Raw genomic sequence first — 21189 nt, 5'->3', positions numbered from 1 at the left:
GTTTAACATCTTATTTCATCCTAGTCTAATCATTAGAGATAGTACCTATGTAGTCTATATTGCTATATTTATCAATTCTCAAATTTTCATTTATGTAAGCTTTGCTAGCTGTATTTCTCGTGCCAGATATCCCACTGACAGATGATATTTTTATTAATACAAAGATCAAATCATAAGTAAAACCATGTTTTCATGGAAATATGTAGAATATATTGAGACCAGCTATTTTAACTAAATACTTTTAATACACATTTATGTATGCATATGTCTGAGAATTCAGAGAACTCTGAAATCAGAGATTTGGAAAAATGTATATATTAAGGTTATTTTTATATTTAAAAGTGAATTTTTTCACATTTTTTCCAAAATTTTTATTTTAAAAAGTGTCTCCAAAAATTTTATTTTTAAGAGCGAATATGTTTCAGATTTTTTCCATTATATTAAACAAAGTTTATAAATGTATTTATCAGAATAACTAATAAGTGAAATATGTATATAGGCATATTCCACTCATTATTAACTCATCATTATTCCACTCATCATATTCCACTCATCATTATTAATATATATATATATAAACTTAAAAATAGTTAAGTTAGAATTTAAGTAATCTTTTTAGAGGAAAGGAATTTGCATTATTCTTGATTATTTGTCATAATAAGATGCCCCCTAAATCTGTATCATTGAACTAAGACGTTATTTTTGTTTTTCTCTTCCTTTTAGCATATATCTTAATTTTTTTTCTATGTTAGTTGTTGTGAAGTACACATAATATTTACCATCTTAACCATTTTTAAGTTCTGTAGCATTAAAGTACGTTCATATTGTTGTACAATTGCCATCCATTTCCAGAAATCTTCATCTTGCAAAATTTAAATTCTGTACCCATTAAACAACAACACCCTATCCTGCATCCACCAGCCTCTGGCAACCACTATTCTTTCTGACTCTATGAATTTGATTTTTCTAGGTACCTTATATAAGTGGAATTACATCGTTCTTGTCTTTTTGGCTTATTTTGTGACTAGCATAATGTCCTCAAGGTTCATCCATGTTGTAGCATGTGTCAGAATTTCCTTTTGTTTTTTAAGCGGAATGGTATTCCTTTATATGTATGTACCATATTTTATTTATCCATTCCTTTGTCAGTGGACACTTTAGTTGCTTCTACCTTTTGGCTATTGTGAATAATGCTGCTACGAAAATGGGTGCACAAATATCTCTTTGAGACCCTGCTTTCAATTCTTTTGATTATATACCCAGAAATAGAATTACTGGATCATATGGTAATTATGTTTTTAAAATTTTTGAAGAACTGCCATGTATTTTTTCCATAGCAGCTGTACCATTTTATATTCCTCCGAGAATACACAAGGATTCCAGTTTCTCTACATCCTAGTCAACACTTGTCTTTATTTTTATTTTTATTGTAACCATCCTAATGGGCGTGAGGTGGTATCTCATTGTGGTTTTGAGTTGCATTTCCCTAATGATTAGTGACATTGAGCATTTTGTCATGTGCTTATTGGCCATTTGTATCATTTGTATATCTTCTTTGGAGAAATATTTGTTCAGGTCCTTTGCCCATTTTATAATCGGGTTGTTTGCTTTTTTTGTAGAGTTTTAGGAGATATTTGACTTACAAATATTTTCTTCCACTTTGTGGGTTGTCTTTCACTCTGTTGATCATCTCTTTTGATGCACAGAAGTTTTTAATTTTGCTGTCTAATTGATCTATTATTTCTTTTGTTGCCCATGCTTTTGGTGTCACATACAAGAAATGATTGCCAAATACAATGTTTTCTTCTAAGACTTCTGTAGTTTTAGGTTGTACACTTGGGTCTTTGATCCATTTTGAGTTAATTTTTGTGTATAATATAAGGTAATGGTCCATTGTAATTCTTTTACATGTCACTATCCAGTTTTCCTGGATATAGATATAGATATAGATATATAGATATATAGATATATAGATATATAGATATGTGTGTGTGTTTGTCCCCAGCATTATTTATTGATAAGACTGTTTCTTCATTGAATGATCTCGGCAATCTTGTAAAAAAATCATTTGACCATATATGTGAGGGTTTACTTCTGGGCTCTCTATTCTGTTCCATTGATGTATATGTCTGACTTTATGCCAGTATATACTGTTCAATATTAAGTCTTCAAACCCATGAGATTTCTGTTTGTGTCTTCTTTAATTTCTTTCAGCAATGTGTTGTAGTTTTCAGTGTACAAATATTTCACTTCCTTAGTTGAGTTTATCCCTAAGTATTTTATTCTTTTTGATGCTATTGGAGAGTTGTTTATTTCCTTTTACACAACTGATTTTTGCAAGTTGATTTTGTATCCTGCAACTTCACTGAATTTATTAATTCTTACTTCTTATGTGAAATCGTTAGGGTTTTCTACATATAAGATCATGTCATCTGCTAAGAAATAATTTTACTTCTTCCTTTCCAATTTAGGTGCCTTTTATTTCTTTTCTTGCCTAATTGTTCTGGCTAGGACTTCCAGCACTGTGTTGAAGAGAAATTACAAATCAAGCACTCTTGTCTTGTTCCTGATCTTAGAGGAAAAGCTTTTAATCTCTTGCTATTGAGTACAATATTACCTATGGGCTTTTCGTGTATGACCTTTATATTATGTTGAAGTAGTTTTGTTCTATTGCTAGTTTGTCACACATTTTCATCATGAAAGGGTGTCGAATTTTGTCAAATGCTTTTTTCTGCACCAGTGTCCAGTGTCATTCTTTTGCATATGAATATCCAGTTTTCCCAGCACTATTGGTTTTCCCTTTTTTGTTTTTATACAGTTTTTTTGTTTTTTCCTTTTTTGATGTTGATGTTGACCAATCCTTGCATTCCCAGAATAAATCCCACTTGGTCATGGCACATAATCATTTTAATGTGTTTCCAAATATTTTTAGCTAGTATTTTGTTGAGGGTTTTTACATCAATATTTATCAGGAATATTGGTCTAATTTTCTTAAAGTGTATTTGTAGCTTTGGTATCAGGGTAATGATGACCTCATAGAATGAGTTAGGAAATATTCTTTTTGGAGGAGTTTGAGTAATACTGGTGTTAATTCTTCTTTAAATTGTTTGTGGAATTCACCAGTGAAGCCGTGTGGTTCTGGGCTTTCCCTTGTTGGATTACTGATTTCATCTCTTTACTAGTTACCAATCTATTTAGGTTTTGTATTTCTTCCTAATTTAGACTTGGTAGGTTGCCTGTTTTCGGGAATGTATCCATTTTTATGTAGGTTATCCAGTTTGTTGGCATACTATCCTTTGTAGTACTCTCATAATCCTTTTTATTTCTGTAACGTTGATAGTGAGATCCCATCTTTCATTTCTGATTTTAGTTGATTCTTCTCTCTTTTTTCTTAGTCAATCTAGCTAAACGTTTGTCAATTTTGTTGATCTTTCTGGAGAACCACCTCTTGGTTTTGTTGATTTTTCTCTATTGTTTTTTATTCTCTATTAATGTATATTTCTGTTCTAATCTTTACTCTTTCCTTCCTTCTGATAGCTTTGGGTTTAGTTTGCCTTTTTTTTCTCCCCTAGTTCCTCAAGGTAATTTAGGTTGTTGATTAGAGAACTTCTTTTTTTTTTTAACGTAGACATTTACAGCTATAAATTTCCTCCGCACTGCTTTTATTGCATCCTATAAGTTTTGATATTTTGTGGTTTTGTTTCTTTTGACTCAGGTATTTTCTAGTTTCCTTTGTGATTTTATCTTTTACCCACGGTTGCTTAAGAATATGTTGTTTAATTTTTACATATTTGTGGATTTCCAGTTTTCCTTCTGTTGTTGATTTCTGTTTCATTTCATTATAATACTTTGTATGATTTCAATCTTTTAAAAATCATTAAGACATGTGTTGTGGCATAACATATCTATCCTGGAGAACATTACATGTGCTTTTAAGAAAAATGTGTATTGTACTATTGTTAAGTATTCTGGATATGTCTGTTATGTTAAATTGGTCAATAGTGATGTTCAATTCCTCTGTTTCCTGTCTGGTTGTTCTATCCATTATTGAAAGTGAGGTATTGAAGTCTCCTAGTATTATTTTGCTGTCTGTTTCTCCCTTCAATTCTGTCAGTGTTTGCTTCATGTATGTAGGAGCTCTAATGTTTAGTGAATATGTTTATTGTTACATATTCTTGGCAAATTGAGTTTTTTATAATTATATAATGTCCTTCTTTGTCTCTTGTAAGTTTTGACTTAAAGTCCATTTTGTCTGATATTAATATAGCCAGCACTATTTTCTTCTAGTTATTATTTACATGGAATATCTTTTTTATCCTTCTACTTTCAACCCACATGTGTCCTTAGTTCTAAAGTGAGTCTCTTATAGACAACATATGGTTGATCCTGATTTTTTAAAAATCTATTCTACCGATCTGTGTCTTTGATAGGGGAATTTAATCCATTTATATTTAAAGTAATTAACTAATAGAGAAGGACTTTCTATTGCCATTTTGTTATTTGTTTTCTGTGTATCTTATGTAGCGTTTTCTGTCCTTCATTTCTTCCCTTACTGCCTTCCTTTGCGTTTACTTGATTTTTTGTAGTAAAACACAGATTCCCTTCTCATTTTTTGTGTGTTTATATTCTATAGATATTTTTTTGTGTGTTTGCCCTGGGCATTACATTTAACATCCTAAATTTATAACAATTATTTTAAACTGATAACAACTTAATGTCAATTGTATACAAAAACTCTTCTCCTTTACATATCTCCACCCATTCATTTTATTGATATCATAGATTATATCTTTATACATTGTAATAACCATTAGCATAGATTTATCATTATTTTTATGCTTTTCTCTTTTAAATCTTTTAAATAAGTTAAGTAAATCTTTTATTTCCTTTTGCACATTTATTTTGTTCATTTGAATGGGCCATCTTTCCATATTTCTTTGTATGCTTTGTTAAAAATTGTGCATTTGAAAAAGCCATCTATCCCAGCCTTTATAGACTGTCTTCATGCAGAGGAAGACTCTGATTAGCCCCGTATGAGAGTTTAAGGTTTTCTCAGGTCTCCTAGGCATTTATTTTCCCTGGGCCTGTGTGTATGCTTTTTTCCCAATTGCCCCATACACACAACTGTTATTAAATATCGTAATTTCAATATGAGTCTCACCCTTGTTCTTCTTGGTGCCTTAGTTGTCCTATTGTATTCCTTTCCCCATACTCTTTGCACCCAGGCTACCTGTGAGTCTGCAGTTCTCCTGTTGCTGTCACATGCCACAGTGCCTGCCACCGCTTTTAGTGGCCTCCAATCTGATATCCAAACTATGCCTTCATTTCTGTCTGAGCTCTGAGGCAAGCAAAACTGAAACCAGTCTCCCAGGAAGTTCCGGGACATTCCAGAAAACAAGATCCACTCTTTTTCTTCTGTCCCAGGGGAGAAGACGGGAGTTGGACAGCTTCCCAGCCATGTTGTGCCATGTCAGGGAGAGGTGAGGCAAGGCTGAGCAAAAGCACCCTGAAGTTTACCACCACTTTGAGTATGGCTTTTTCTTGCTTGGATAGTCACTTGTTTACTGCAAATCTTTGACTAGTTTATAAATCTCCCTAAAAGCTATTGTAGTCTGTCTATTGTTATTTATTTAGTGCTTCTGTAGTCTACCATCTTGCTGACACAATTCTTTCTTCACATGTATCTTTTGAAAAACAAAATCATGGGAGTGAGGTTTTGTAAAGCTGAGCACAGGAAACTAAATCAGGATGCTTCCTGTGGGGAGACTACATTACTGTAGCCAGGAATGTTTTGCCTATTCTGATGCAACTTACTACGATATACTTTTATAAATACACTATTTTATTTTCACAGTAAGTAATGTCATTTCCTCTTTAGATAATGCAAGTATGCTTTTAGAGATGCTGTTGTTGCTATTGCAGCAAGTAATTATACAGAAATGATGGGCTAGGGAAAATGGCATAGTTCTTATTCAAATTGGGAGCAGCAAATAGGACCAGAAAAGTATGTGAGGAGACCAGTGTTTGTTGGTAAATTGGACATTTTAGGGTGAACTTCTCCAGGCCTGCTAAAATAGTGTTGGAAAACTGTGTTTGACATCAAATAATCTATGAAATTCCTACCCTCCCCCCCAGTACAAATCTAAGCTCTAACCCGAAGTTAGTACAGTTTCCCAGGCATAATTAGATATGCCTTATTGTTAAAATTTGCTTTCAAAACTTCCTCCTAGTTTTTTATAAATGCCCAGTTATAAGTAAAAGATTCCTGTCTAAAGTAGGAAAACAATTTTCCTACACTTGGGTGTTTCTTAATGTGGGGAAGAGACTAGCCTAGATGTTCTCTTTTGTTTTGTTGGCTATTTTGTTTGTTGTTGTGCCAGTAGCACACTGACTTGCTATAGCTTTGTCTTTTATACTGTAGTTCTGATATCTGTTTTTTAAAATGCTCTTGGCTGTTCTTGCACTTACCCTCCCATATTAATTTTAGTTAGGTAAGTTCCTTAGAAAAACACCATTGTGGTTTTGATTGGAATTGCATTAAAAGTGTAGATTGATTTGATGCCATATGAAATTATTTTAATATTAAGTTTTCCTGTCCATAGATATATCATCTTTTTCCATTTATTTAGGTACTCTTTAATGTCTTCAGATGATATTTTATAATTTTCTGTAGAAAAGTCATAAAAAAAACTTTGTGGAATTTTTTCCTAGGTACCATGTATTTTTCCTGCTATTATAAATGTTATATTTTTATAAAATTACATTTTTCTAACTTGTTTTATAGGTATAAGAATACAATTGATTTTTCAGAAATTGATTATAAATGTTTTTTATTTATCTGTAAATTCTGTTAGGTTTTTTATTCTGTTGAATAATCATTGAGTGGAGAAAAAGGAACCCTCATACACTGTTGGTAGGAATGCAGATTGGTGCGGCCACTATGGAAGGCAGTGTGGAGGTTCCTCAAAAAACTACGAGTAGAATTACCATATGACCCAGCAATGCCTCTCCTGGGTATCTACCCAAAAAATCTGAAAACATCTATCCATAAAGACTAGTGTGCTCCAGTGTTCATTGCAGCTTTATTTATGGTGGCCAAGACATGGAAACAACTAAAATGTCCTTTGATAGATGAATGGATAAAAAGTTGTGGTGTATATATATATGCACAATGGAATACTATTAGGCAGTAAGAAAAGATGATATAGGAATATTTGTGACAACATGGATGGATCTTGAGATTATTATGCTAAGCGAAATAAGTCAGACAGAAAAAGCAGAGAACCATATGATTTCACTGATATGTGGTATGTAAACCAAAAACAACAAAAGAACAAGACAAACAAATGAGAAATAAAACCTCATAGACACAGGCAATAGTTTAGTGGTTACCAGAGGGTAAGGGGGGAGGGAAGTAGTAGATGAGGGTAAAGGGGATCAAATATATGGTGATGGAAGGAGAACTGACTCTGGGTGGTGAACACACAATGGGATTCATACATGATGTAATATAGAATTGTTCACCTGAAATCTATGTAACTTTACTAACAATTGTCACCCCGATAAACTTTAATTTAAAAAAATAACAAACAAAAAAAGGAATAATCGTCAAACAGTAACAGTTCTGTATCTTCTTTCTCAATTCTTATAATTTTTATTTGTGTTTCTTTTAATATTTGTGCTAATAGGACCTGCAGTACAATATTAAATAGAAGCAGCAATATTGTACATCCTTCTCTATTCCTGATTTTAAGGAAAATGCTTCTAATGTTTCATCATTAAGTGTGAAATGTATTATAGTTTCTGGTATATAACCTTTATCAGGTTCAAAAGTCTATTATAGTCCTTGTTTATGGGTTTGATATTTCTTTTGTCCTGAAATAGCATTGAATTTATTGAAAAAAATTTTTGTGGTAACCACTGAAATTATCATACTCATATAGTTTTTATTATTTTATCTGTTGTGCCAGAGAAATTTTGAAATGTTAAACTGTGCTTGTAATTCCTAGAAGAAACTCAATTTGGTTATGATGCTTTCTTTCATGTTCATTGCAGTTTTTTGATTATTTTTGAGGATTTTTACATCTATTTTTATGTATGAATTTGGCCTATGATTTTTATTTCTTATACTATCCTTGTTTGGTTTGGGTATCAGTTTTACTAGTTTCATAAAATGAACTGAGGAGTGTTTCTTCTTTTTTAATTCCTTAGAAGAATTTGAATAAATCTGATTCTTTGGAGATTTGATAGAATTCACCATAAAACTCTGTTATCTCTCTCTCTCTCTCTCTCTCTCTCTCTCTCTCTCTCTCTCTGTCTCTCCATACATGTATTAATTCTGATTTAATTTATTTAATGGCTATAGGAATATTCAAGTTTTTGTTCCTTTTTCTATATAATGTCTTTATTGAGATATTATTCATATACCGTAAAATTCACCCTTTCAAAGTATACTTGGTGGATTTTATTTTATTCACAGAGCTGTATAGCCATCACCACTTTCTAATTTCCAAACACTTTCATTACCCCAAAAAGAAAGCCTGCACCCTGCGCCCACTCATTCTCTATCTCCCCTTATCCCCAGGCCCTATCAACTATTAATCTACTTTCTGTTGCCATGGCTTTGCCTGTCTGGTACATTTCATAAAATGAAATCTTATAATATATGGCCTTTCACGTGGCATAATATGTTCAAGCTTTATTCATGTAGTATCATGCAACAATACTTTAATCCTTTATATTACCAAATAATATTCCATTGTTTACTCATTTTTTTACCCATTCATCAGCTGACGGGCATTTGAGTTGTTTTCATTTTTTTGGCTGTTATGCATAATGTTTTGATGAACATTCCTGTACATATTTTTATATGGACATATGTTTTCAAGTCTCTCAGATATGTACTTAAGTGTGTAATTGCTGAATCATATGGAAACTCTATGTTTAACATTTTGAGGAACTGCCAAATTGTTTTCCAAACCTGATGGACCATTTTTCAGTCCTATCAGTAATGTAGAAGGGTTCCAATTTTCCCACATCCTTATCAACACTTGTTATTGTCTCTTTTATTTTAGCCATCCTAGAATATGTGAAGTGGTATTTCATTGTGATTTTTGATTTGCATTTTCCACATGACTAATGATATTGAGCATCTTTACATGTATTCATTGGTCATTTGTTATCATCTTTGGGAGAAATATCCAAGTGGTTTTCCCATTTTTAAATAGAGTCATTTGTCTTTTTATTATTAAGTTGGAAGTGTTCTTGATATATTCTATATACAAGTCCCGTGTCATATAAATGATTTGTAAGTATTGTAGTCCCCTTTAGCTATAAGGCACATGTTCCAAGACCCCCAGTGGATGCCTGAAACATTGGTTTGTACCAACCCCTATAGAGACTATGTGGTTTTTTTTTCTATACTAAATAAGAAATATACAGATGAATTGCCACAAACTGAATACAATTGTGAAGTCAGCACCTAGATTTAGAGACAGAATATTATCAGAACCTCAGATATTCCCAACATGCTCTCTTCTAGTCACTCCCTGCCCCCAACCCCAAAAGGATAACCCATCTTGATTTCTAAATGCATAAATTATTTTTCTACTTTATACAAATGAAATAATACACTGTATACTCTTTTGTGTCTAACTTCTCTCAATTGACATTATCTTGTGATATTCATCCACTTTGTTATTTGTAGTTGTAGATCATTCATTCTCATTACTAAATATTCTTCCATTGTATAAATATCCCATAGTATTTAAGGTCTTTCTAATAGGCATTTGGTAGTTTCCCGTTATGGAAAATTATGATTGGATAAACATATCTTTTTGGTATATACCTAAGAGTGAAATTGCTAGATCCACAGAGTACACATATGCCAGCTTTAGGACTTATTGCCAAACATATATCCAAAGTGTTTATACCACTTTATACTCCCATCAGCCATGTATGAGAGCTCCATTTTCTCCACTTCCTCACTAACCCTTAGTATTTTTGTCTTTTGCATATTAGCCATTCTGATAGGCATAGTGTTAGAAGTGTATTTTTAAATTATTTTCAAATACTGGGTTTTTCTCCCCTACTTTTTAGTTGCATTGTCAACAGAGAACGTAGTCTCCGTAATAGGTTGTTATCTTTTGTGGCTTGCTTCATGGCCTTATATACATGTCTATTTTCATAAATATTTCCTATTTGCTGGAGAAGAAAGTGTTCTCCATATGTTTGATGTCTGGTTCTATATATTAGTTGGATTTGAGTTTGTTAATTTTTGTGTTTAAATTGCATCTTTACTATTTTTATATACTTTTTCAATTACTGATAATATTGTTAAAAATCTCCCATTCAGATTAATGGATTTAATTTCTCTTTGTATGTCTTCTAGTTTGTGTTTTTTATATATTCGAAGCTAGTGTTTTTAGATGCGTAGAAGTCTGAACCTGCTCTTTCTTTCTCACAAATTGAATGAACCATTTGTTGTTGTTTCGTGTCTGTCTTTAAACTCAATGCGTTTTGCTCTAAAGAGTGTTATCTCTGATATTAATCTAGTTACTTTCTTTTAATTACCATTTTCTTGTTATTTCTCTGGTGCAAAGACTTGGATTAAAAGCTATTTTAGCTCATGCAAATTCTGATTACTGGTCCATTCATGTGTCACTTTTACTCATTTATTTATTAATAGTTAGTTATAAATAATATAATAAATACCAATGAAAGCACCTCCTAAAATAAATGATAAGACCTGGGCAATAATCCTCATGACACCATTTGGCTCCCCTGCCTCCCCTTACCAGAAGGTAACTATCATCCTGCATCTATATTGTTCATTCCTTGCTTTCCTTTTTATATAATTTTATTACATGTGTGTATTCCTTTAAAAAACATTTATCTTTATTGTATTTATAGAAAGGTGTTCATACTGTATATAATTTTAGGAGTTTATTTTTCCACTTAATATAAGTTTGTTAAGATTCCTCTATATTTTGCACATCACTGTATATCTTTTATTTTGACTGTTGTGTAGTATTCATCCACTCTCTTGATGATCATTTAGGTTGTTTCCTGGTGTTTGCTATTGTGAGAGTACTGCTTTCTCTATTCTTATACAGATCCCCTTTTGTACATGTGTGAGACTTGGGCTACTGGGTCCTAGGGTATGTGAAAGTTCAATATTTAAAAATAATGCCAAAGTGCTTTCTCAATTAGTTTTACCAATTTATATGCGCATTGGACCCTGTGGAGCGACTTCCTCTCCAACATTTGGTATTGTCAGACTTCAAATTTTGTAAATGAAAAGGTGTAAAACAGTGTCTCTTTGTGGTCTTTGTTTTTCTCTGATCACTAGTGAATGTTTAACATCCTTTGTTTATTGGCTGTATGTATTTTCTCACTTGGGAAAGCCTATATATTTTTTAGCATATTTCTCTGGTGTTTAATGTGTTTTTGTTACTGAATTTAGGAAATATTTATGTATTCTTAATATTAATGTTCTTCAGCTAGATGTGTTGCATAAAAGATAGTCACCTATATTTTCTACTTAGAGTTTAAAATTATTCTTAATGCTTAATTGTTTATAACATCTAGAGTTATTTTTTTTAATATTATAAGGTAGAGACTGAATTTCATCTTTTTCCATAGAAATCACCATTTTTTTTCCAGCTCAATCCATGATTGAGTTTATCCATGATTAGCCTGAGATCTGACATACCAACTCTGTCATGTACCACATTTCTGCATATGTATGGATCTGTTTCTGAGCCCTGTTCTACTCCATCACTCATCCATTTATCCTTGTACCAATATCACACTGTCTTTAATTATTGTAGCTTTGTAATAGGTCTTAATATCTATTGTGGTAATTCTTCTCTCCCTACTCTCTTTCTTCAGGAGTACTTTGACTATTCTAGGCTCTTTACTTTTCCATATAACTTTTAGAATCATCTTATTAAATTCCATGAAAATTCCTGTTAGGTTTATAAAATTGGGATTATGTTGAATCTGTGGATTAGAGAGAATTGACATATTAACAATATTGGGTGTTTCTAGCCATGAACATGATCCTTTTTTTAATGAATTTAGTTCCTTTTAATACATCTTTTATAATATTCTCCATAGAATTTTCATATATTTTTATTAGATTTATTCCTAGGTGTTTGATATTCTCTGAAATCATTGTAAATAAAATATTTTATTAAATTATGCTTTCTAGGGTTGTTTTGCTGCTAGTATATAGAAATGAAACTGATTTTCATACGTCAATCTTATATGCAGCCAACTTGCTAAACTCTCCTGTTAGTCTCATAATTTGTGGCTTTTTAAATGTTTTCTATAAATAATTTATCATCTGCAATAATAAAAAGGTTACATTTGAACAAGGATGTGAAACAGACGAGGAAGTAAACTGTGTGGCTATCAAGGGAAGACGATACCAGGCAGAAGGAACAGCAAATACAAAGATGTTAAAGCAGGAACATGACTTGTGGGTTCAAGGAATATCAGGGAAGGCAGAGAGTACATGGAGTGCTCTGAGCAAGGAGGAGAGTGGTAGGCGATGAGGTCAGAGGTCCTGGGCTAGATTCTGTTGGTAGGGCCTTGTAGACCACTATAAGGACGTAGATTTTCACTGTGATTTGGACATCCTTTGGAGGGGTTTGAACAAAGGGTGACATGATCTGATTCAGCTTTTTAAAGTACCGGTCTGCCTACTGTGTTGAGAATAAACTATAAGGGTCAAGGACTAAAGCAGGGAGATGTGATAGGAGACCATTGCAGTAATCCAGGTAAGAGGATGGTGGTTTGGACCAGGGAAGTAGTGGTTGGAGGTGGTACAAAGTGGTGAGATTCTGGCTCTATTTCAAAGACAGAACCAAGAGGAATTTCTAACAGACTGGATATTGCCTAGGAGAGAAAAAAGTAGAGTCAAGGATGGTTCTAAGTGTTTTGATTTGGGCAACTGGAAGAATAAAGTTTCCGTTAATATGTTGTTGAAGAAGTTGAATATCATTTCATATAGTGTCTTCTTTATAAGGACTTTGAAATAAATTTATTTTGAGCCTCAGTATTATAAGTAGTTGCACTTCTCTCAAGAACTTGTTTTGTTTGTATCTTTGTTAGTGTCTGCTGGGGACTGTGACTACATTGGCTGCTAGAAGATGTAGAACCACATTTGTGTCCCTTGTAGCAAGTGTATAGATATTTAAAGTATGTGTACTTTTTTATTGACGTCACATTTGACCTTGTTTTTTTTTTTATCTTATCTCACAACTTTTAATTTATTCTATGTTATGCATCCATATATATACTTCTTTAAAAATCTTTTTAGTACAGGACAGCGTTTGAATAAATGAAAACATCGTTTGGGTTGTATGCCACCCAAAAATGAAATGTGGAAGTTAGCATGAATTTTTAAAAACTAAGCTTAGAAAAAAAAGTTTTTTTTAAACTAAGCTAAGAGTTAGAACATCATCTTGAACAATAAATTTATGTATGTGTGTGTGTGTTTGTATTTGAGTACCTGCTGAGTTCCTACCACTTTATCATTCATTCAGCAATATTCAGTATATATTTACTGTGTGTCAGGTGCTATTCTAGGTACTTGATACATCAGTTAATAAAACAAAGAATCCTATTGTCAGGGAGCATGCAGTCTAGTGGGGGTGATAGTGACAAGAATAGCACATGTAGTAGACTGGTAAATTATATAGTATGTTAGAAGATGATACTACAGGGAAAAAATGTCAACGGTAAGGGAGTTTGGATGTGAAGGGAATGTGGGTGGGTTGGAGTATGGAGGTTGCAGTATTCAATAGAGTGGTCTGGATGGGCCACGTTGAGAAGGTGACATTGGAGCTGAGACCTGAAGGATGTGAGGATGTGAATTATGTGCCCTTCTGAGGGAGGAACATTCCATCAGAGGGAAGAGCAAGCGTGGGTCCTGATGTAGGAGTGTGATTGGCATGTTTAAGGAGCAGCTAGGCGGCCAGTGTGGAGTTGAATGAGTGAGAAGAATGGAAGAGCCAAGGTCAGAGAGGTGATGTGGGTGAGGAGACAAATCTCACAGGGCCTTGAAGACTGTGGTGAAGACGTGAGCTTTTTCTCTGAGTGAAGGGGGCGCCATTGCAGGGTTTCAAGCGTAAGAGTGGAATGATTTGACTTGTGTTTTAAAAGGATCACTCTGGCTATTATAGTATAACTTTCAAAGGATTTAATGATTATTTCTGCAATTTTAGGTATATTACAGCTAATACTGACACAGAAGAACAGAGTTTTCCGGTCTCTATAGCACTTAACACACATGTAGAGGAATTAAATTTAGATGCCCTTCTTCAGAAGGTAGATAATTTACGTTCGAACGAGTCTAGCAAGATGGAAAGTTTTGAACTACTTTGTGACTACAAAGAAAAGGTAAGATATGTTTGTATAGTTTTGACATGTTTATATAGTTTTAATTTTTTATTTAATCTATCCCATTCATATTATGACCATAACAATTGTGTCACAGTTTGCACAGGTTAAATGATTGATACAAAATTTTTCTATAACATGACTAAAATTTTAAAAAAGTAAATATGAGAGTTTATTAGGCTCTAAGACCATAAAAATGATAATCAGAGACATAAGTATACATATGTACTTTGATTTTTATTTGTTATATTTAATAAATATTTTTTAACAGATAAAGAACAAGATACATTGCTTCTCGGGAGGGGCGAAGCTACATTTTAAATTTTCTAACTTACAGTTATTAATATAACAGCCATTACTATTTTAATGTATTTCTACCAGTGGTCACTCTTCAGCGTTTAACATTGGACTGAATTGGGAAAGCCCATCCCTCCCACCACCACCATCACCACTTCCAAAAAAAGGGAGTTTACAAATACCCCAAGGAGCAATAAATCTCTTTCTTTCCCATGTCTAACCATTGAAGATTTAGAGACCCTAAACACATTGTCTAAAAGTTTTTAAATCTCCAGGATTATATTCAGGTCATGTAGGTGAAAAATTGATTGCTCTTTTGAGTATATATGATTTGTAATAACTTACAAATATTATCTGAAATGCTAATTGAAGCATCATATTGATAGTAGATAACTTAGGAAATAAGAAGAGGATACTACAACCCAGAGAGAACCCATAGATTCTGGCACCTATCAAGTCTCTCTTCTATGTAGGTGTGGAGCTAGTGTCTGGATAATATTTATTGGTTTTAAGATCCAAATGTAACACTATATTAAATCATATTTTGTAGCCATGAATATTTCAGTTTAAAATGTTATATGCTCAGGAATAGATTCAGTCATCTTTAAACACCAGTTTACCTGCCTAATAATATAAAGTTGCAATGGAAAACATTTGTAGTCTGGTCAAGTTACTGAGTTAATCTCATGTGTAGTTCTATCTTTTCTTTTCAGTTTAGAGATGAAGTAGAGTTTATTTGGAGGTTTTCTCGTGCTTATGGAGACATGTATGAGTTATCTACAAATACAGAAGAAAAGAAACATTATGCTAATATCGGTAAGTATTTTGTAAAGATTGATTATCCTCAAGTGACAGTTATTATGTATAATAAAACATTAGTGAATTTTAATTAAAGCTAAATTATCTTAGTTAAAACCAATATGTTTAATCTATTTCAATATATCCTGGTACTGAAAATTACTCATAGTCTAAGGACAGAAAGGTTTTTTTTAGAACTAAAATATATGTTCCTTAAAAATATTTGAGCATATTAGAATAGGCAACTAAAAAACTCAAATTGCAGTTTTTAAAGTTTATAAAACCACAGAAAGATGAGATATACAGTGGTCGTGTTTGGGAAGCAATAATAGGCGGAGAACGGTTGTGTTCCGCAGTAGACTTTCATCACAATTAAAATAGCCCTCCTACTTCCTGTAACGTAGAACTCCAGGTACTACAAAGAAATAACCATTCAGACTTTAATATTTTTTCAACATTTATCTTGATAAAACAAGATTAGCTTTGAGCTGATAATTGTTTTAGCTGACTGATGAGTCCTTGTGGTTCATTATACGATCCTCTACATTTTTGGGCATGGTTTTGAAATTTTCCATAGCAACAACAACAACAAAAGAAAAATAGCCAGAATGTGAAATCGTTTATACATATATATATCTCATCTTGACTCTCACTGCAACTCTTTCTTGCAAAAAGCCCCTTACAGCCAACTCTGTTAGTTTCAGGGTAGTAATTTGGCATCAGGACTTCTTTAATTCTTTTATTCCACAGTCCTCTTTTCCAATTTTTCCTTCTCTAAGGTAGCATGAGGAAGAAACAGCAGGAAGGTAATGATATTTCAGATCTCTTTCAGTCCAGTTCCCTGTCATTTTTATTTCCAAGAAGGAAACTCCTTATAATTACATTTCTTCCACTTGTAGATTTCCTTGCCAAATGACCTCTGCACTATAATTCTTTCTCAGTGGGAGGAGGATGGAGTAATTCCCCTCTTGTTCTTTACATATTCATCAACTTTGCGGGGCACTTTTTCTGTAGCAATCCATCTTGCAGGCCATACACAAAAATCTAGAGAAGAGATTTATTAATTTGATGGTAGATAAAAATTTAACCAAAGAGAACAAAGTGATTTATTTTTATGTCTACTGAGAAAATCAAAGTGTATCTATGTAATTGTTTCAACATTCATCAATATTAAATGCAGTTTTTTTCTTAAGCACCTACCCTACCCTGGGCATTAGGGGTTAGGAGATAGAAATATGATAGCAAAATAAACATGTTCTCAGACTCAGAAGACCTTATGGCTTTGTGGGGAGGCAGTGTTATTCAAATAATCATACATATAAAGAAATACACTGAAATAAATTGTTAGCAAAGAAGAATGCAGGGTGAAGAGAGTATATAACAGGGGGACGTGATGGTGAGGGTGGGCGTTGATGCAGGGAAGTCTTTCCTATGGAAGGAATAGTTCCACATAGGTAAAATTATTTGGGATCTGTATTTTAAAATGGAGTGGGAGTTTAATCGAGTTAACGTATGAGACAGTGAAAATGGAAAAAAAAAATTGGCTGGAGGAAATTGGGACAAGAATGGACAATAGATTGGAATAGGATATATCCAAAACAGAAACGTTTATAGTGTCAAAGAAAAAGGAGTGATGTCTCAGATGCGTTCATTCAGATATTGAACTAAATTAAAAAGAATTCCTTTTTTTTTTTTGTCCATTTAAGAAGTATTTATTCGAAATCCTTGTGTCCAGGAACACTGTTAAAGTGAAGGGGGAAGGGAAGGAGAGGAGGGAGAGGAGAGACACAAACATGTTTAAGATGGTGTGACACTGGGAAACTGTCAATGTAAGCACTAGACACACAGATAACATGGAGGCAGCCAATTATAATTCAGTGTGCAGGTCGTAAGGGCCTGATGAAGGTGATGACAACGTGCACTGCAGCTGAGACCAGCCATGGAGGGAGTGAGGAAGATGCTGCCTGTTGTTCTTCATAAGAGTACATTTGAGATTGTTATCTGAGCGAAGATGTGATCACTGGAGAGGGCAGAAAAGTGTATTATGCAGTACATCTTTTGAAGTATGATTGATTGTAACTTGTATTCCAAATAAAAAACGAATCTTATATCTAAAGGAACATTATAATAATTTCCAGAATCAAATGATCGATACAGATGCCTCAAAGAGATCACCAAATACAATTCGGTAAAGGAAATAGCTTTCCCTTGAGGCTTCAGCTGCATAAATGAGGCTGCAGAGCTAGTCTGTATACTACCCAGCTACCTTTTACTTGAATATTCTCAGAGTGATGGACTCTCCTCTATTTTAGGCTTGGGGTTGTGTGCTTACTAAAAGCTGTTTTTGTTCATTTGGCAATGTAGCTAAAATGTTGATTTGGTTTTTAATGTTTGTGCAAGTATGTTTTTCAATTTTTCATTTAGAAATTACTCTTTTAACTTATGTCCACAATGTAATATCAGTTATTTTAAAATACTTCACTTTTTAATCTTTCCAGTTTACGTAGATTTCTACACAGGGTAGTTTTCCTCATGGATAGAGCTATAAAGTACCACTTTAACAAATTAACAAATAGGATAATGATTTTAGAATAAAAGACTTATTTATAAAGATTATCTCAATGACTCATTTTACAGATCAATGGATATTCTCTCCCCACCAAGGAGTGGGGGTTGGGGTGGGGGTGAGGGGCGGGGACTGGAGCAGGGGAAAAGGGAGACAGTATCAAATAAAACAGTCCCTTTTTGAGAAAGATTTTCAGAATGTGGTTCAGTTTTGTTGCAAGCATTCTGATTTTTCAGGCGAATAGACAAACCTCTATCCAAAGTAATGATTGCATTATTAAAAGTTATTCTAAACTAAATAAAAGTGGTTTGGGAGAATTCTTTATGTACTGCGCCTGCTCATTGTGAATGATTAGGCGATATCTTTCCTGGGCAGCTTTCCCTTAGCCTTACAGAGGGAGTTACTCACTCTGTTCTCTTCTGCGCTCTTTTTCACCTTGCTTTTATTTTTTCCATGTAATTTGTTTATATACTTGCTGCCTGCTGAACTGTGAACGCTTGGACGTTAAGAACTGTGTCTTATTTGACTTTTATTCCCAGAAATTCACATAATGTGGCACTTAGGAGGCACTCAGAAAATGTTGGTTGAGTTCATTACAAAAAAACTTCTATTAACGCTTTTAAGTAATGGTTAAATGACTTTTCTTGCACTTGGTTAAATCACTTAGTCCAGTGAGTCTCAAACTTGAGCATGTATCAGAATCGCTAGAGGCTCGTTAAAGCAGATTGCTGAGTCCCCAGAGTTTATGATAAAGTAAGTCTTCTATGTGTCCGAAGATTTGCTGTCTAACAAGTTTTCAGGTGATTCTTTTGGTCTTGGGACAATACTTTGGGAACCACTGATTTAATTCCGTAATCTACCTCCCTCCAACTTACATGAAAGTACTAAGTGTAATTACATTTATCTTTCAGGAAAGACATTAGGTGAAAAAGCTATTACTAGAGCACCCATGAATGGACATTGTCATCTGTGGTAAGTACGTAAAAATGTATGCAGTCTTTTAAAATTCTAATATGCCTCTATAGATTACGATGGATTTTAAAAATATTAACCCATTTAACCTATCTGTCACATTCACTGAAAAATATATTTAGTAGATAACACAGTAACTGTTCTTGTTCTGTTTATTCTCATGTATTTTTCAGTATGTGTATTTTAAATATATTTAAGGTATACTTTCATTGAAGATTTCGTAAGTGAACCCAAGTCCAATGGCTTTGAACATGATAAATTCTAATTAAAACCAATACAACATTTTGACAACAAATACTAAAATGATGCCATGTTTATAACCAAAATGTAGAAAGAATGCTTCAAAGAATAAAAGCACATTAGCCATTTCTTATACCTTGATGAGTCAAGGCATACAAGTTCCACAGGTCAAAGAAAAGCCATTTATAAAATAAGAAAACTCAAACAAAGGAAATTTAATTAGTTGGATGGGTATAGGTGATTATCTTTGGAGCAAAAAAAAGTATTCTTAAATATGTTTTGTTTTGAGTCCTTGTATGTATAGAATTATGAAACACAAATAAGAAATGCATTCTTAATTAACACTTCCTTTTATCCATAATTTCATTTTTGCAACAATTTTTTAGTTCATTGGTTGTTTTTTTTATCCTAGCAATACAGGTACTTTAGGTGCTAGGAATATACAATAATAATTAATTTATGAACTTTCTCTCAGAGCTATGTTTCCAGAAATCGACCCCTCTTCGAGATTATTTTATTTTTATGGAGACTCTTAGAGAAAAATCTCTCAAAATGGCTCCCTTTCTTCAGGTCTACATTTGTCCCATAGGAAATTCATTTTTGTCCCACCAACTGAAGTGCAAGCCATTTCCTTAAAGCAGACCTGTTTCTTTACTCTGCTACCAGCAGGGGGAGCTCCACCCACAAACTCGCATCTTAAAACTTCCCTGGACAGGAGTCAGGTAACATTTTTTAATACCGCTTAAAACTCCAAGGGACACATGCCAAATAAGGAGAATTCTTTTGCAGCTGCACTCACTTGCCTTAAGATGAGATGCAGGCCTACCGCTGCCCTCTCTCATAAAAAGGTGGGAGGTGGAGCCAACAGTACCCTCACAATTCTGTCCATAGAAATCCTCACTCCACATCCTTCCTCCCACAGTGAATTCTTTGTCTTTTCTTATGTATCCTGGAGACAGGTGAAGAGCTAAGCCCAGCAGAACCTGTGAATCATTTCTTTAGAATGTCACCCATGGGCAGTAAAGTGTCTTGTTTAAGAATTGGAGTGTCTAAAATATTGAGTATTTTTCTGTGCCCTTGGTGCCTCTGCCAAAACTCTAGGGGAAAGATAATTTTTCAGTTAACATCCTGGTATATATCTTTAAGAAAATGTCCCCAAGAGTCCCCTGTAGGAGTCTTGGCTATTATTTCTATAGCCAACTTTATCTTCCCAATCGAATTTGCATAATACTAACTTAACAAATTAACATATGTACGCATTAAGGCGCATCTGTTCTTCCACTTTTAGTAGTAAGTAATGAATCTATGAGGATCAAGCCATGCTCTCTTCTTCTCCTTTGATATTGGAGGTATTTGGGAGCTGGTTCTCCAGATTTGGATGCAGAAAGAACTCCTAAGAGCTCCTACTCTTAACTCGAAGCTCTTCTCCTCCTCGTCCTCCTTGATTGCTCTTCCTTTGCTCTCTTCCCTCATCCATACTGCATTTGCATCCATGAAGAATCACATTAAAAATGTACATCTGATGTTAATTATCAATTTGAGGACATTTGTCAGTGTGAGCTTCAAAATTTTCATGGAGGAAAATGTTCAGTCTTCTCTGAGGGCTTCTTCATACGTACCGTGAAATCTTGTGAGGAAAGATTATGCTTCTTTCTTCTTTAGTGGGTTGCCCAGTCTCTTTTCCAGTAATCTGGCTACTTCTCTGTTTATCTTTGTTCACTTTTTGTTGTGAATAATTGCAGTCTATATAACCATGGGATTTAACCCCAAGCTCAGATCTTACCAACACATACACACGTAATCATCCAATTGTGTTTCATATGATTTCTTATTCGGCTTTTAATTTTTAAAAAATATTAAAATCTAATCAGTCGATAAAAATTAACAAATTCAAATGTCAATTTTAT

General features: G+C 33.5%; 1 protein-coding gene across 3 annotated transcripts in view; it reads left to right on the top strand.

The window, feature by feature from the left end:
• The window catches only part of RMDN2 (regulator of microtubule dynamics 2), a 60496-nt gene that overhangs the window by 16981 nt on the left and 22326 nt on the right, over positions 1 to 21189 (top strand). For all 3 annotated transcript variants that reach the window (XM_019742177.3, XM_088796214.1, XM_019742207.3), the window contains exons 3-5: positions 14235 to 14409; positions 15420 to 15522; positions 18982 to 19042. In XM_019742177.3, the coding sequence (XP_019597736.3) occupies positions 14235 to 14409; positions 15420 to 15522; positions 18982 to 19042 (339 nt within the window). The remainder of the gene's footprint in view (positions 1 to 14234; positions 14410 to 15419; positions 15523 to 18981; positions 19043 to 21189) is intronic.

This window comes from Rhinolophus sinicus, chromosome 2, assembly GCF_057876585.1.
Source record: "Rhinolophus sinicus isolate RSI-liver-muscle chromosome 2, RSI-T2T, whole genome shotgun sequence".
In the NCBI taxonomy this organism is placed as follows: domain Eukaryota; kingdom Metazoa; phylum Chordata; class Mammalia; order Chiroptera; family Rhinolophidae; genus Rhinolophus; species Rhinolophus sinicus.
Note: the sequence above shows the minus strand (reverse complement) of the source record. Positions and strands in the feature narration are given on the sequence as shown.